Raw genomic sequence first — 16,101 nt, forward strand, 5'->3', positions numbered from 1 at the left:
CATGTTTGCGAGCGGGAGGAAGAGGGTCTAGGGGGGAAAGGATGAGCGAGGGGCGAGGACTCTTCCTCTTCGCTTCGAAGTGATGGGCCGTCGGCAGAGCAGGGAAGGCGAGGCGTCCAGCCGGAACACCTGCTTCTTGTCTTGGTGAACACCTTTCCCATGTAAATAAATAGTGCTTCTCTTGCTGCTGCTCCTACTTCAGCTAATCAGGTCGTTGCAGCTCTGCAGCATCTGCTTTGTAGCAATTCGGAAGCAATGGAAGTCTTCTGGTTTATCTGTAATCGTTTATCCAAGGCTCTGTTTCTTGTTCCGTTTCTCTTTGTTGAATGCAGCTGGGGGCTCTTGGGTGAGGCACACTCCATGGGTCCCCTCCCTCAATGAGTCCACCTTCTCACCACCATGGTCCCCAACTGCTCTTCCTCCTCCTCCTCCTCCTCCTCCTCCTCATGGCAACCACTCGCTTGCTTGGCTAGCAGAGAGCCGGGGAACCAGGAGGCCGCGGTGTCTGCTGCTCCTCCTCCTCACCACCCCAGTTACCTGGGCCAGAACGTGAGGCAGGTGAACAAGCAGGTGCAGGAACTCCGGGGAGCTCTTTGCAGTGGGTCCGATTGGGTGAGGGCCCTCGACAATTGCCGACCCTTGGCGCCAGCCCAGGCAGCTTGCCTCATGTGTATAAGCCAAGGGTGAACCACCTTTATCAACCTGAAGGCCACTTTGCCAAAGGTGGACAGGGCTGGAAAAGGAGAGGGGATGGGACCTAAAATGAAGTGACCACACACTCCTTCATACACACTCCTTCTCTCACACATCGCAGTTCCATTTGCACACAGGCATCCATGTACGTCGGGGGTGCGGAATCATTTTCAGGGGGGTGCTTGGGCCTCCGCTGGTGGGATGTCTCCATCCTGGCCTTCCCCCCAAAACTTCGGTGGCTTCCCAGTTGTTACACAGCTTCACCCCACCCTTCTGAAAGATTGATATGCCTCTTCTAAGGCCCGATTACTGGCAATAAGAATGCCAAGCTAAAATGTGTTGTGTTTTTGTTTTTTAATGGCCCTGCCCCCTTTGCCTTTGGCCTCACCCACCACTGGAACATGGCCCACGAGAGCTTCTCCAGAAAGAAATTTGGCCCTCGGACAGAGAGGTTCAACGCCTCCACTTTATAGACCAATAACGTTTTCTGGTGGAGCAGCAGGCCAATGCTGCCCTCTTCAAAAACCCTTGACTGGCCGAACCCCTTCAGAGTTCAGATTAGCGGCATTTATGCGTAACAACAGTTACCCTCCTGCAAACATCTAATGAAATTTGGTAGGGACCAGGAAGCAGGTGGGAGGAATCGATGGCACAGTAATGTCATGTATCCAGGGAAGAGTTTCCTGCCTTGTGTGTGTGCTATTTCTTGCACAATCTATTTATAGAGAAGGCATTTTAATTCTCTGGAACAGCGGGGGCCGAGGTCTATCAACCACCAGATGGTTAATGGCTGTGGCAAAGGGTTTTCCTTCAAGGTTGAACAGCCTTTTAAGAGTAAAAGGAAGCACGCTGGATCAAAAAGGGGACATCGGAAGTCTCTGAACGGCCCGAACAGACGTCTAAGCAATCCTCCTAGGAAGGGGAATAGATCTGAAACAGCTCCTTGCACATCTCTTGTTCCCAAACACAGTTCAAGATTGTGAGAAGTTCAACTCTACATTTTGGCAAGGAGGGTTGTGCCTGGATATGCCCGCCTGCCAAATCAAATCCTTAAGTCTTGTATGGCTACTTTCTGAGAGCAGTGGGGCAAATCCTTCGTACTAGACAGAACTGGAGTTGCGTGCAGCAAGGTGTAAACTTATCTATGGGGGCTGCAATCCGGATTTACACCAGAGCTTTCGTAAGCAGAGGGGTACCTCTCCCTGTCCCCAAAGAATTAAGGGCACAAAACCCACAATCCAATCCAACCAATTTTAATGTGTGTCTCATAAACAGGAAGCCCCCGGTGCTCTTCCATCTTGGGAAGGTGGCAGCATGTCACACTGTGAGAAATCAAATAGGGATGGCCTCAGAAGAGATGGGAATCCCTGGGCAGTACGAGGAGGTCTTGCTCAAGTCAGAGAGCTTGGCTATTTGGCAGTATAAAAATGTAATAAATAAATAAGTCTCCATTAAAACAAACAGGAGACACCCAATTATCAAGGTCTGCGCAGGATCTATTCCAGGAGCAGGGAACTGGGTTGGAACTTGCCCAAAAGCTGAGCTGTATACCAGAGTACAGGCTTTGCATGCGAAAGGCCCTTGGTTCGATTCCCGGCTTCTCCAGTTATGGCTAGGAAGGAATCCTGCCTGAAATCTTGGAGAGGTAGGCCAATACAGAATCTGGCCCTCGGACTGAAAAAGGTTCTGCATTCCTGCTATACTCCTCGCCCGTCTGCTTATTGCTGACGCTTCCTTGTCCTGCAAGCACCGTCTTTACTTCCCCTGGCAAGTGGGAAAATCCGGAATTCTTCCCACACTAGAGTAAGAAGCCCCAAACATTCAATACTTGGTAGAACGTAATTTGCGGGATGTAGAGTTAGGGATGTTTGGTACACAGAGTGCTTGGGAGTTATGAGCCTCGGCAGGGATTCAGAGCACACATGGGGTCCCTGCCTGGAGCCTTACAATCTAAAAAGACACGACACACAAGGGAAAAAGATGGGAAGGGAGAAGGAAAAATAAATCAAGTCCTTTTAGCAGGGCTGGTGGAGCCGCTCTGCTTTCCTCTCATCTCCCTCTGCACAACCTTGACAGTTTCAGATCCTGAATGCGCCCTTGACAGCAAGCAAGGTCAGGTGTTCAAAGAATGGAGAGTGTTGGGGATTCCCCCGCAGGGAATGATGAAATAAAACAAACATGTCCGGGGGTGGGTAATCTGCCATCCTTTTTAAGGTAGGACGGACAACAACTCAAGGTTACATTCCCAGCTTAATAATAATAAAAGCACTCAAGTAGATTGGATGCAGCCTCCTCCGTTTCCCAAGGGTTTTATTGGCTCTGCTTTTAACGTTTAAAAACAGCTTAATCTCTTCTCAGGCTTACGCAGATGTAACACTGGTTTTCTGGGGCAGACGGAGGTCCAATGTTTGGCGAGGAACGCCTGCACACTGCACCACTGTCGCTTGAAGGAGCGGGACCGGCTCTGCCCCCAAATCCCCCCCAAAGACGTTGATCGCCCTGCATTTCATCAACAGCAGCACTATGGAGACCCTTCCATAGCTTTGAGGCGATTCGTTCCCCACCTCCGCTATAAAAAGTGTGTGACATAAAAGCCACTGTTTACATACGTTATTTTATTTTTGTTTCAATTATTTAAAAATACTTCTAGACTGCCTGTCATGTACAAGGTGCTTTGCAATACTTATGTTACAATGCAGATGTAACTTCGGAGAAAATAATCACTATACATTAAAACCATTGGCCAGGAGTTTTTTTTTTTTAAAAAAAACCCCCACACACATTCAGACAGACCCATCAACAAACACCAAGGTGAGTTTAAGCCTTCAACATGTGCCTCACCTGGAAGTTAGTGCAGGTTTTAGCCGAGTGAATGGTAGGTAGGCAGGGCGGGGAAACCATGACCCTAACTTTTAATTCCCACACAGAGACAGTGTGGGTGTTGTGGAGGCCCCATCATGTTGTAAAAAAGGCAGTTTTTTAAAATAAAAGAACAAAAAACCCAAAAATATAATAAAATGAACATCTGGAACCATGTACAGAATTGTCTGGCGGTGTAGTATAGGGTTAATGCATTCCCTTAACCATTTTGTGGTTAAGCAGCGCATGGTTTAGTGTTGTCTGAACCAGGCCATAGTGTTGGATTGGGGAAACGGGGGTTCTAGTCCCCACACAGCCTAACCTACCTCACAGGGTTGTTGTGAGGAGGAAGAGGCTCCTTGCACAATGGGAAAAGGTGGGATATAAAATGCAAAACACACGAACACCAATCTCCTTCTGTGGAGATTCACTGAAACCCACGCTGCTTTGGGGACTATTCTGGCTCAGCCCCCTTTCTGGGGCTGGCTTTGGGGGCCCGGGCCACGGCTTCCCAAGGACCAGGTCATGGCACTCTGAACATGGCTTCTAATCCCCACTGCTCCACCTGCTGTGCCCAAAACAACTCAGCCATTAGGAGAGAAGGTGCAAAGGAGGCAGGGCCCTGTGAAGAGAACATCAGGCCCTGCTCCAGTTGGGACTGCCCCGATCCTGGGAGAGGAGAGCAGGGACATTCCATCAGCCCTGCTGACAGTCTACATACATCGCTTCCTCATCCCTCCCCATCCCTATTTCCTTATGTGCTGTGTCTTTTTAAGACTGTGAGCTCACCAGCAGGGAATGTCTTATTTTACTGATTGCTCTGGATTCTTTTTTTGGGGGGTGGGGGCTGAGCAGCAGCATAAAAATACTTTAAATAAAGCAAGATTCATGTTTAATAAACACATACGCAGGTTGCAGTGGGTGCTTGCCTGTGAGCAGATGAGGACTTGGCGCACATTACTGGAGCCCTGAGTGCACTTGGAGCATTTGCCTTTGAAAAACAGAACACACGTACACCCATTGAGAGGAACACTGATTTTTATTTAGGCAGTTAAATTGTGGATGTAACGCTGCAGCACCAACACACAGAGAACAGGAGTTATGAGGATTCATCAAACACCACCACAGAATACAAGAAACTTTATTTGATCAATTGTCTGTTTAAAAAATACCAAACATTGCAGGGAGGCAAATGTGGTGCAGCGGTTAGGAGCGTTGGACTGGGGAGACCCGGGATTTATTCCCCATTCGGCCGTTTACCTCACTGGGGGCGACTTTGGGCCAGTCATGGACTCTTAGCCTGATCTACCTCACAGGGCTGTTGTGAAGATAACATGGAGAGGAGGAAGGCCATGTCAGCAGCTTTGGGTTCCTTGCAAGAGGGGGAAAAGGAAGGGTATAAATAGTGTAATAAATGCTGTGAAAAGGCATAAGGGACTTTGGGGTGAGGTGGGCTTTCTTTCCTTTTCATTCCCAGACACTTGCTGTCGAGCAGCTATCATCATCTTTCATCCCAATTCTCCAAGGATGAAGATTTCCAGGCTGCCACCATTTCCTGTCTGCCTCCGCCTGGCATAAAAACGACACGGCAGTCGTATTTACGTCTCTACAGGGGCAGTTTACCATCAGCCCGGCCTCTGTGGCTTAGTAACTCAGGGCTACCCGGAAAATGCACATTTCAAACCAAGCGCCTTCATGACCCGCCCCAGTTTTTCCTCCTCAACCCTTGCGAAAATGGCAAAGTTGCAGACGTACCATTTACAGCGGGGGCCGTTGAACCCAATTCAGCCCTGAACTGAATTTTGGAGATGCCCTCAGGGGTGTGAGATCAACCCCCCTGACTGGCAGCCAATCGTAATAGGAGGACCGGGTCCCACAGACTTGTGTCCGGGCTTCCTGGAATATATTCTGCCCTCGACGGAAATATGCAGAAAAGGGTTATTTTGCTCAGTGCTTCTCCTTACTGCAAATATCCTGAAAACGCCTTTCCAAAAGAAAACGTCTCAAAGGTGGTTTACTAGGAGGCTTCTGCAGGAGCCACGCTTCTGAGTTTTGTGTAGATTTGCCATGAGAGAAAGTGTCTGTGTGTGTTTGGAGGAAATGTATTTATTTATGGCATTTTTATACTGCCCAATCGCCAATGCTCTCTGGGAAGTTTACAAACAGGCATGGATAATCAACACAGAGAGATTTGGCTACTGGGAGGAATAGAAATGCAATCAACACATAAATAAAACTGAAGTGGCACGGAGAGGGAATAGTGTTCAGTTACTGTAAGGTTGGGAGGGAAACTTCTTTATGGAAAACTGACATTGCAAGGAAGCCCTCGGTCAAACAAAGAACTCGTATAGCTTTCCCCAAGCCCGTTCCCTCCAGACGTGCTGGAATACAAACACGCGAGGGCACCACGTTGGGGAAGGCTGGACAGTTATTTCATCTTATTTTCATCTCTCACAGCTTCGACGTTTTAACACACCGGGTTGGAGAACTGGATCCAACAACGCCAGAGGCCCTCTTTACCTTCAACGGGTCCCAGTAAAACCATCGGCTCTCAAACCCCAACCGCAGGCTCCTATGAGAATACAACAAGTGAACGTTAACAAAAGCGAGCTTTAAACACTCTCCAAAGATTCTAAAGTCGTATTTCGATATGTGAAGATTTGGGACGGGTTCCTATGCATTTGCCAGCAGTTTCACTCCTCTTTCCCCTCTGAACACCCCTCCCACCGCTGCTAATTCAAACGCAAGGAACCAAGAATTGGCGCTCTGTGAAGAATTACTTCTTCACACAGCGCTTAAATTATGGAACTCACTACCACAAGATGTGGTTGATGGCCACCAATTTGGATGGCTTTAAAAAAGAATTGGATAAATTCCTGGAGGAGGAGAAGGCTATCCATGGCTACTAGCCCTGATGGCTATGTGCTACCTCCAGTATCTGTAAGCCTGTGTGCGCCAGTTGCTGGGGAACATGGGTGGGATGCTGCTGTTGCACCAAGTCCTGCTTTGTTGGTCCCTGGCCGGCGGCTGGTTAGCCACTGTGTGAACTGAGTGCTGGACTAAATGAACCCTCTTATGTTCTTACTTCTGCTCCTAATAGGATGCCTCAACCTGGGGCATTCTGGAGGCGTTGGACTACAACTCCCAGCCTCAGCTGAGGATACTAGGAGTTGTAGTCCAACACATCTGGAGGAAGGCTGATTCCCTAAGGTTGCAATGCTTCCATATTTGGGGGAGACACCCTGTGAAAGGTTCTAATGCTGTGGATGAAAGGAAACTAGACCGTGGTTCTTTTAAACATCTCCTTAGTTCCGAAACGTCTGAAAAGCGGGATAAAAATGCAGTAAACAAATAAACAAGGGCTGGGGGCTGGAGGGAAGCCAGCTTGCCCTCTTGTCAGGCTATTAATCATTCTAAGTGCCCACAGTTTGCTTTTCAGGGCACGGAGCGTAGACATAGCCCGTTTCTCTCTGCCGCCTAATGACGCAAGCACAGCACAGCAGCTGCGCTTGCAAAGCCTCTAGGGGCATGGGCTGGAAACATCAGCATTGCCCCCCCCCACCCCAGGACATGCACTGTGGCCCATACAGACCCCCCTGCAATTTGTTAACCCTCCCTGAAGTTCCCAATTATCATAGTTTCAGGGACTGGTCCAGAAGAACCACAACAATCCCGGCAATGTTATGGCCCTCGGCCTCAAACCCCTTTCAGTCCCAGGGCTGCATCACATTTCGACCAGGCAGGATTATGCCGCTCTGGACTCTTTGGAGAACAGGCAAATGTGAGTGAATGAACACACGAACGTGCCCAAGCAGGCCTCCAACTAGGAGGTGCTTCATAAGCGCAGTCCGAAAGGAAACGCTGCCCAGGCCAAGCCCAGAGAGAGACGGGGCTGCCGCCTTTTTACTCACCTTCCGTCTACTGGCTACTATGATCGGCACTGGGTGCCTTTGGGTTTTCCTACTTGTCTCCAGGGGCTACATGCTTCCTACCGGGGTGGGTCAGCACATTTCTGCAAACACAAAGACATGTTCAGTATTTATAACTCTAAGGGGCACCAGAAAACGTTCCTGCCCCGAGAGGTGAAATCAATTTCGGGAGCTGTGTTCTGGGGTGGGTGGAGCCAAAGGGAGAAGTGGGCAGGGACAAGAATCACTACAAAATACAAACTTGCACCTGGCACCCAAAAGCAATTCTCTCCGGCCCGTGGCAGGTTATGATCAAGGTGCGAATAGCTTCCGGACTGCATGATGTCCAGGGAAACGGCTTCTAAGCTTCCAGATCACTGGCTTCAAACTCTTCTTGAGACCTTTTGCAGGGAGATGAGGGGGAAGCCAACCCCCTCATCTGCCAGCCCTGCTGAAAGACTTCTTTCATTTCCTCTTCCCTCCCCATCCCCATTTCCTTGTGTGCTGCGTATTTTGTGACTGTAAGCCTGGCGGGCAGGGCCCTCTTGTTTTACCCACTGCATGTAAGCCACCTATAAATAAATAAAAATAGCAACTGGTTCACCTCCCTAGCGAGGCCCTCCTGCTCAAGTGTGAAAACCCCACACTGTTTGCAAGCACTTTTGATCCCGCACTTGGGCTCAGACATGCAAGAAAGGCGGAAGGAAGGATAGAGATGCCGTCCTGTCTGGCTACTAATCATTCTGAGTGCTCACGGCTGTGGAACACAGAGCGTAGACATAGCCAGTTCCTCTCTGCCACCTAATGACACAAACGTGGCACATGGCAGCCACGCTTGCAACGCCTGTAGGGGCAGGGAAACCGCAGGAGGTCAGACTCACCGCAGCTCTGGGGGGAAACGTCGAGGCGTCTTGCTGTTGCCCATTATGGAAGAGGAGCGAGAACAGGTCAATCAGGCTCAGAAGCAGCCGCTCACCTGTTGCGGGGAGAGAGGGGAAGTCTGAGACTTGGGAGACAGGGGCCGCTGCCTGCCTGCCTGCCCCACCGGTCCTCTCCTTTGACCTTTTGCCTCACTGCAGATTGGAAGCTCCTCGGGGCAAAGACCAGCCCTCTGACACGCTGTAAAGGGAACCGGCGTGGTTTAAGAGCCAGTGGGTTCGAGTCCCTGTTCTCTGACATGGAAGCTCACTGGGAGACTTTGGGCCAGTCGCCGACGCTCAGCCTGACCTACCTCACAGGGTTGTTGTGAGGATGAAATAGAGAGGAGGAAGAGGAGGGTCGTGTAAGCCATCTTGGGCTCCTCACAAGAGGAAAAGGTGGGATAAACTAAAAATAAATCACTAAAAAATAAAACCGAGCACCCAGGGGACAACTGGAGAAGTAAGTGGCAGAGCAGAGGCTCCCCCATTCTGCTGGACTACAACTCCCAGCATGCCTAACCATTTGGCCATGCTGGCTGGGGCTGATGGAACTTGGGAAGCCACCACATCTAGAGAAGAAATAAATCATATTTAGCCCTAAAATGCGAAGGTTATTTGCCAAAGCAACACCCGCATTAAAGTAAACGATATGGGGCCGGATCCCAGCTCTCACCCTACGAAGGAGTAGACCAGACCTCTCGCACCTGGCGCCCTCTAGGTGAGCTGGACTACAACCCCCATCACCCACAGCTAGCAGTCTCGAGCGGACCCACCGAAATCAATCCATGGCCATCAAGCCCCGTTGACGCCAATGGGTCTACTCAAAGTAGGACTAAGTCCCGATCAGGCCCATCAACGTGCATGAAAACTGGGATGCTGATATTGTGGTTGGGCAATATTAACATGAACGATTAATAACGAATTAATGAGTAATTAATATAATTAACGCTGTTGCTCATGAATGAGCAAGCCCCGCCCACCTCTTACCAGCCGCCGCGCCCAGCGCCAAATGGCCGACCACGCTGCCGACGCCGCTTTATATAGCGGTGGGCGGGGCGGCACGAGAGCGCAGGCGCAAACAAGGACCTCCTCCTCCTCCTCCTCCTCGGCACGCCCTCGCTTCCGCCGGGGAAACGTCCTTCCGCCTCAGAGTTCGGGAACCACAGAGAAAAGAAAGGAGGAAAACGGAAGAGAGGCACAGCCTTGCGTTCATGGGCAGTTTCCGGGCTCCCATGCGAGAAGCTACTAGTGCAGCCTTCTTCAACCTGGGGCGCTCCAGATGTGTTGGACTGCAACTGGGAGATGCAGTCCAACACATCTGGAGCGTCCCAGGTTGAGGAAGGCTGTACTACTGGACGTTTTCCATCAGCCTTACCCCAACGTGTGTCGGACTGCGACTCCCATCATCCCCAGCCTGCATGGGATCACTCCTTAGAGCGGGGGGGGGGGGGGGGAAGTACGATGTGTTCCAGCCTGATTCTCCACCATGGGCTACAATGGATGGGAAAGATGGGTGTTGTAGTCCAGCCCGTCTTGAGGGAGGGCAGGCTGGGGAAAGTGGATATGAGCGAGGGCTGCCCACGCGAACATGCAATGGAAGGGCTGCAAGTAGCTCTAGTATTGGCCTTTGTATGCCTGGAAGAGAGAGGCCTCTGCTACCAGGCTCCTGAAGGGCTGAAGGCAGAGACGCCGCTCCGGGTTTGGACCACGATGCGGTTACTGGACAGGTTGAGCCCCGGAGGTTGTGTGCAGGCAAAGGCTTGCGTGGGGGCAGGTGCGCTCGTCCTCTCGTCCCACAATTCTCTCGTTAAGAAGAGCCCTGATGCTGCATCAGACCAAGGGTCCGTCTAGTCCAGCTGCTCCGTTCACAGCGGCCAGAGGCAGCTGCATAGGGTGACCCTATGGAAAGGAGGACCGGGCTCCTGTAGCTTTTAACAGTCCTTTTGAAAAGGGAATTTCAGCAGGTGTCATTTGTACATATGGGGAACCTGGTGAAATCCCCTCTTCATCACCACAGTTAAAGGTGCAGGAGCCCTGCCCTCTTTTAAATCTGGTCACTCTAGTATAGCTCCCACAGCTTTGACTGTTGTGATGAAGAGGGAATTTCACCAGGTTCCCCATGTGTACAAATGACACCTGCTGAAATTCCCTTTTCTGTGCAACTGTTAAAGATACAGGAGCCCAGTCCTCCTTTTCATAGGGTCACCCTATCAGTTGCAGGACTTTTTTCTGAGCAAACATGCATAGGATTGCACTCTAAAATCGGTAGTTTAATAAATACACGCCTGTAGATATCAATTGCTTTTTATTGTTTATTTGGGAAGCAAAACACATGCCATGCAATTTTCTTCCAAAGCTTGAGGAAAAGAAAGCAACCTCTCAGGAATTTACAGAAGCGCAACCCCTTGCCATTGTAACTCTCATTCTATCTTTTCGAAGGTTCTAGAGCAGCCTGGCCCCACCTCGTGCCCTCCAGTTGTGTTGGACTACCACTCCCAGAATCCCCCACCCAGCCATGGGAGTCGTAGCCTCACACATTTGGAAGGCTCCGGCATTGGGTGAGGCTGTTCTAGACAGTGGGAAATCTAACTCAGGGCCCTGGGAAATAGATTTGGGGACAGTTTCCCATGGACCCAAGCCTTGTAACATCCCAGGTCAGATCACCACCATTCCAGATTCAGCACAATCAAGGGGGCAAGACTGTCATGGAGCATACCTGCCTCTGCCTGTTGCCCTCCAGATAACACAGCTGGCTGGGGGTGTGCTTGGAGTTGTAGTCCATTATCTCTGGAAGGTTTGGGAAAGGGCTCTACGACATGCACTTGCTGGTAAATTTGGCTCTTGTGACGCTAAACGCCGTGAGCGCTTGAGTTTTTGAGGGTGGCGGAGGACCCTTTAACCGCTCGTAGGCGTGCCGGGCTGCCCATATAACACCTCCATCTGCTTCCTCTTGTCTTTGGCTCGCATGATGGTCATCTTGAAGAGCTTGAGGTACAGCTCCACGGCCGAGGGGCTGTCGTCATTCCCCGGGACCGGGTAGGTGATGAGGGACGGGTTGCAGTTCGTATCCACCACGCCCACGGTGGGGATGTTCATCTTGGCCGCATCTCGGACCCCCAGGTGGGTCTCGAAGACGTTGTTGAGGGTGTAGAAGAAGACGATGAGATCCGGGAGGCGCACCCCCAGCCCATACTGGATGTTGGCGTTGGTCAGCAAGCCCCCCTGCCAGTAGCGGGTGTGGGCGTATTCCCCGCACTCCTTGGCGGCCATCTCCACCCGATGGGAAAACTGGCGGTTGCGGCTGACGAAGAGGATGACGCCTTGGCGGTAGGCGATGTGGGCGGCGAAGTTGAGGGCCGCTTGGAGGTGCAGCATGGTCTGTTGCAGGTCAATGATGTCTTGGTCGAGGCGGCAGCCAAAAATGTACGGCTCCATGAATCTGCGGAGACACAACGGGTCAGGTCCCTTTCCTCTCGCGCCGTTTCCTTCTCCCACTCCCTCGTCTCCTCCCACAGGAAGCTGCCTGTAGTTTTACCATCTTCTCTAGATGTGCTTCTGTGTGTCCCACCAAAAACGAGACGTTAAGTCGGTGGGAACATGGATTGGGGTCTTCTCTTTCCCAATGGAGGGTCATAGGCTGGCCCGTCCTCTGCTTTTAAACCATGCCATATGGCTTTTTAGGGCGCAATCCTATGCGTGTTTAAACGGACAAAATTTCTACAACTCCCAGCATTCGCGGGATGCTGGGAGTTGTGGGACTTTTTTCTGTCTAAACTTGCACAGGTGTTTTAAGTGTTTTCAATATATTAGCCCATACGCTGTTTTTAAGCTAGACTTCCGCTCTTATTTCTACTGCTGGCGTTGGGTTTATTTATTTATTTTATTTATTAAATTTATATACCGCCCCATAGCTGAAGCTCTCTGGGCGGTTAACGTTTTCAGGTGTTTGTGTACAATGTGTTCTGATTTAGTCTGCAACATTTTCAGATTTAGTTTTAAGCTGTAATTTAAAGTCATCCTGGGAGCCCTATTTGGGCTGAAAGGCAGCTCATACATTTATGAATAAAACAAACAAATAAATCCTGGGAGATTTTTTTTTTCTGAGATCACTGTTTAGCCCACCTTCCGGTTCACGTGGGATTACGACCTTTTTATTCTCCCAACATTTTAACAGTCTATAAATAAATTTTAACTTGGTGTTTTAAATTTGTAATTTTGCGTTGCTGCTGTTTTTATCCGGTTGAGCTTTTATATTGTATTTTATATTATGGTTTATACTGTTGTTTTATACTTTGAATGGTTTTAATTTTTGTGAACCGCCCAGAGAGCTCCAGCTATTGGGCAGTATAGAAATGCAATAAATAAATAAATACAACGCCTCATCCTGCCATTTGTAACAGAGTGAGGCAGCTATTCTGAGTCCCACGAGAGGAGAAGGGTTGTACGCTCAGTGGTGGAGCAAATTCTTTGCAGGGAGACGGTCCCAGGTTCAACCCCTGACATTGCTAGCTAGGGTTGGAAAAGGCTGGACTGAAACCCAGGAGAACCCCTCTCAGGCCCCAGGGTGGAATTCAGTTCTGGAGAAGCTGTGGGGAGGGGTGCAGTCCAGTGGCCAAAATACAGAAAAATGCCAGCCTGTTTTATCTTAAAACTCTTACTGCTGTAACAAAGTCTTTGGAGAGGCATCTCAGCCTATTTGAATGGGGGGGGAAACTGTAGAAAAGCTTGGAGACCACCAAACTGCCCAGAGAGCTTCGGCTATGGGGTGGTATATAAATGTAATAAATCAAATCAAATGATCGGTGTTTGTGGGGTAAGGGGGTGGTGCTATTTGGGGACCCCCCAATAGGGTTTGGCCCCCGTGCCTGAGGTTCGACACCTCTGCCCTGGAGAGTCACTCCCAGTCTATGCAATGTTGACAACATCAGCGTAGATGGACCGGCGCTCTGACTCACTCCACGGCAGCTTCTGGCGTCCTACTAGTAGGGACCTTGGAAGCCCCACGGAATAACTGACCTGTGCCGGCAGCCCTTCCTGTGCCCAAGGTGGACCCGGGCGTCAAAGAGGTCCCGCAGAGAAAAGAGTTCCTGCACGTTGAAGAAATCCACGTGTTTCAGGGGCTCTCCCAGAAGCCTCTCGTTCGTGCCTGGAAAAGGAAAGCGGGCAGATTGTTTCCAACCATTGCCAATGACAAGGAATCATGGGAGTTATAGAATCATAGAATAGTGGAGTTGGAAGGGGCCTACAAGGCCATGGAGTCCAACCCCCTGCTCAATGCAGGAATCCACCCTAAAGCATCCCTGACAGATGTCTGTCCAGCTGCCTCTTGAAGGCCTCGAGTGTGGGAGAGCCCACCACCTCCCTAAGTCACTGGTTCCATTCCCGTACTGCTCTAACAGTCAGGAAGTTTTTCCTGATGTCCAGACGGAATCTGGTTTCCTTTAACTTGAGCCACTTATTCCATGTCCTGCACTCTGGGATCCTGGCCCTCCTCTGGGTGACAACCTTTCAAGTCTTTGAAGAGTGCTCTCATGTCTCCCCTCAATCTTCTCTTCTCCGGGCTAAACAGGCCCAGTTCGTTCAGTCTCTCTGAGGGCCAAAACATCTGGAGAGCCAGAAGTTGCGCACGTCTTCTCTGGAGAGGGATCCCCCACCCCACATAAAGCTCAGGAACCCCAACGCCAGCACTCAGGGGCTCCCCGCGGCCCACCTCGTTGATGCTCACCATCCGAGACTTCTTGGGGCCTCGCGGCCGGGACGGAAAGAGTTCCATAAAGTCGCAGAACGCTGGAAGACGGTCTTGCTGCAACCGCAACGGTGCGCAGCGCCACTGTGGCTGCTCGGGGGGGAGGAGGAGAGAGGAAAAAACAGAAGTTTTTGTGGGTCGGGTGATTCTTTTTAAAAGCCTCAAGCATCCTTTTTGGAGCAGAAAGGCGGCATATCGGCTATTGGGCAGTACAGAAATGTAATAAATAATGTAAGAAATAAATAAAAGATCCATCGGAGAACCCCAAGAGAGCCAGTGTGGTGCAGTGGTTAGAGTGATGGACAGGGGAGATCCAGGTTCAAATTCACAGTTGCGCATGGGTGGTTTGGGGCCCAGTCACTGACCTACCTTGCAGGGTTGCTGTGAGGGTAAAAATGGATGAGGAGGAGAAGCCTCATGTAAGCTGCCCTAGTTTCCTTGCAAGAGGAATAAAGGCAGGATATACGTGTAATGAATAAATAATAATTAATACATAAAATGAAAAAGCAGCTTTATCCGCTTGTCACCTTCTGGCTGTGCACTGTTCTCAGGGAGTCCTGTTGAATTCAGGGAGTTGCCAAGGGGCAAGTTGAACCCTCCACCCATTTTAAATCCCTGCAGCAGAGACGGTGCTATCAATTAAGTGAGCTGAAAATGCAAAACTGCACATGCTCAGAGGCTTTCTTTTATCAGGGTTGCCTGGTGCCGCCCAGATCTTTTGGACCACAACTCCCAGTATTCCCGACCGCTGGTCATTCTGGCTAGGGGATACTGGGAGTTGTAGTCCAACACATCTGGAGGGGCACCTGGTTGTGGAGAACTGGATTATACTGGGTGGGAAAAACTTCCCCCTTTTTGTGTGATATCAAAGGGCTGCAGTATGAGGAAGCAGATTATATTCTGTCTAAGGAGACTTTCTGGGTGCCCCAAAGCGGCCTCGATCCACTCTCGTACCCTCCCTCTGTGCAGTGGTGGAGGCGGGGTGGGGAGATAGGCAAACCTCTCCTTTGCATCTGCCCTGGAGCATGCAAAGAGGGTGTATTTTAGAAAAAGGACGTACAAAATGCCTTTTAAAAAAATACACCATGTGCAATGCACGTTTAAGAATATAAAAGTACATGCAGATTGCCTTTAAAAACAAAGCATGTGCACAGTGCCTTTTTTGAGCATGTGCAGAGTGCCTTTAAAATAAAAACAAAGCACATGCAGAGTGTCTTTTTTTTTTAAAAAAAAAGGCGACGTGCCAAATGCCATACAGCGCGTGCCTCCTTTTTAAAATAAAGAGCATGCAAATCGAGGTTTTTAAAGCACGTGCAGAGGGCTTTTTTGGGTGTGTGTGTTTTTAAAGCAGGGTCAGAGCACTCCGGATGCGGGCCCGATCCGGATCCTGCGCGCCCCGCGTTGCAAAAGGAAAAGCACCAGCTGGGAGACTTCTTGGGGCGAGTGTGTGTGTCGGCGGGTGGGGTCTGGATCCCGTCGCGCCCTCCCGCTGCTTACCTGCCCGCAAGAGCCCGGGCGCCGCCATGGTGCTTGTGCCCATCCGGGACGGTGCTGAGGGCGGCGCAGGAAGCCCGGTAGGCGGCGGCGGCGGGTCCGGGGCTCGTCCTCCTTCCTCGCCGGCTTGCAGGCGGCGCCAGCTCCCTCTGCTGGTGCGGAGCAGGGCCCGGGCCGCCGCTTGGCTCGCGAGTAGACCCAGGCCAGCGCTCCCAGGGTGGGCTGATAGTCCTGAACGCGTGGTGCTGGTGCTGGTGGGCTTGTTGCAGGCAGCATCTTTGCTTCGGGACTGTGCTCCACATCCCGAGAGACTCACGCGGTTCGCGTCTCACGACTCCCAAACGGAGCAGCGAAAAAGGAGGCGTCATTGGGAAGAGTCCTGGCAGCTCCCTGCCCCGAAGCGCACACAGTCGGGGGCAGCAGCAGCAGCAGCAGCAGCAGCAGCAGCAGCGCGGAGGGGCCGAAATCCCACCCCCCATCC

At 50.8% G+C, this 16,101-nt stretch overlaps 1 protein-coding gene, 1 long non-coding RNA gene and 3 other non-coding genes across 6 annotated transcripts; all 5 read right to left on the reverse strand.

Annotated features, from left to right (window-relative positions):
• Positions 1-4,572: 4,572 nt before the first annotated feature.
• Positions 4,573-8,363, reverse strand: LOC134411105 (uncharacterized). 2 transcript variants are annotated; one of them, XR_010026315.1, is made up of 3 exons: positions 8,342-8,363; positions 7,464-7,564; positions 4,573-6,124 (listed from the first exon to the last, which is right to left on the reverse strand). It is a non-coding gene; the product is annotated as an uncharacterized LOC134411105 (long non-coding RNA). The 2 variants fall into 2 exon arrangements; XR_010026314.1 differs by lacking the exon at positions 8,342-8,363 and having other exon boundaries at positions 7,464-8,313.
• Positions 5,036-5,171, reverse strand: LOC134411295 (small nucleolar RNA SNORA17). The gene has a single exon (XR_010026328.1). It is a non-coding gene; the product is annotated as a small nucleolar RNA SNORA17 (small nucleolar RNA).
• LOC134411294 (small nucleolar RNA SNORA17) lies at positions 6,945-7,083 on the reverse strand. Its single transcript, XR_010026327.1, has one exon. It is a non-coding gene; the product is annotated as a small nucleolar RNA SNORA17 (small nucleolar RNA).
• On the reverse strand, positions 8,183-8,317 carry LOC134411293 (small nucleolar RNA SNORA17). Its single transcript, XR_010026326.1, has one exon. It is a non-coding gene; the product is annotated as a small nucleolar RNA SNORA17 (small nucleolar RNA).
• A 2,307-nt stretch (positions 8,364-10,670) lies between the features above and the next one.
• Positions 10,671-15,674, reverse strand: MRPS2 (mitochondrial ribosomal protein S2). The gene is made up of 4 exons (XM_063144495.1): positions 15,624-15,674; positions 14,106-14,216; positions 13,397-13,526; positions 10,671-11,819 (listed from the first exon to the last, which is right to left on the reverse strand). Exons 1-4 carry the CDS (start codon positions 15,664-15,666, stop codon positions 11,276-11,278), a joined length of 828 nt encoding a protein of 275 aa, XP_063000565.1. The 5' UTR covers positions 15,667-15,674; the 3' UTR covers positions 10,671-11,275.
• Between the last annotated feature and the right edge of the window lie 427 nt (positions 15,675-16,101).

Source organism: Elgaria multicarinata, chromosome 19 (assembly GCF_023053635.1).
Source record: "Elgaria multicarinata webbii isolate HBS135686 ecotype San Diego chromosome 19, rElgMul1.1.pri, whole genome shotgun sequence".
Taxonomy (NCBI): domain Eukaryota; kingdom Metazoa; phylum Chordata; class Lepidosauria; order Squamata; family Anguidae; genus Elgaria; species Elgaria multicarinata.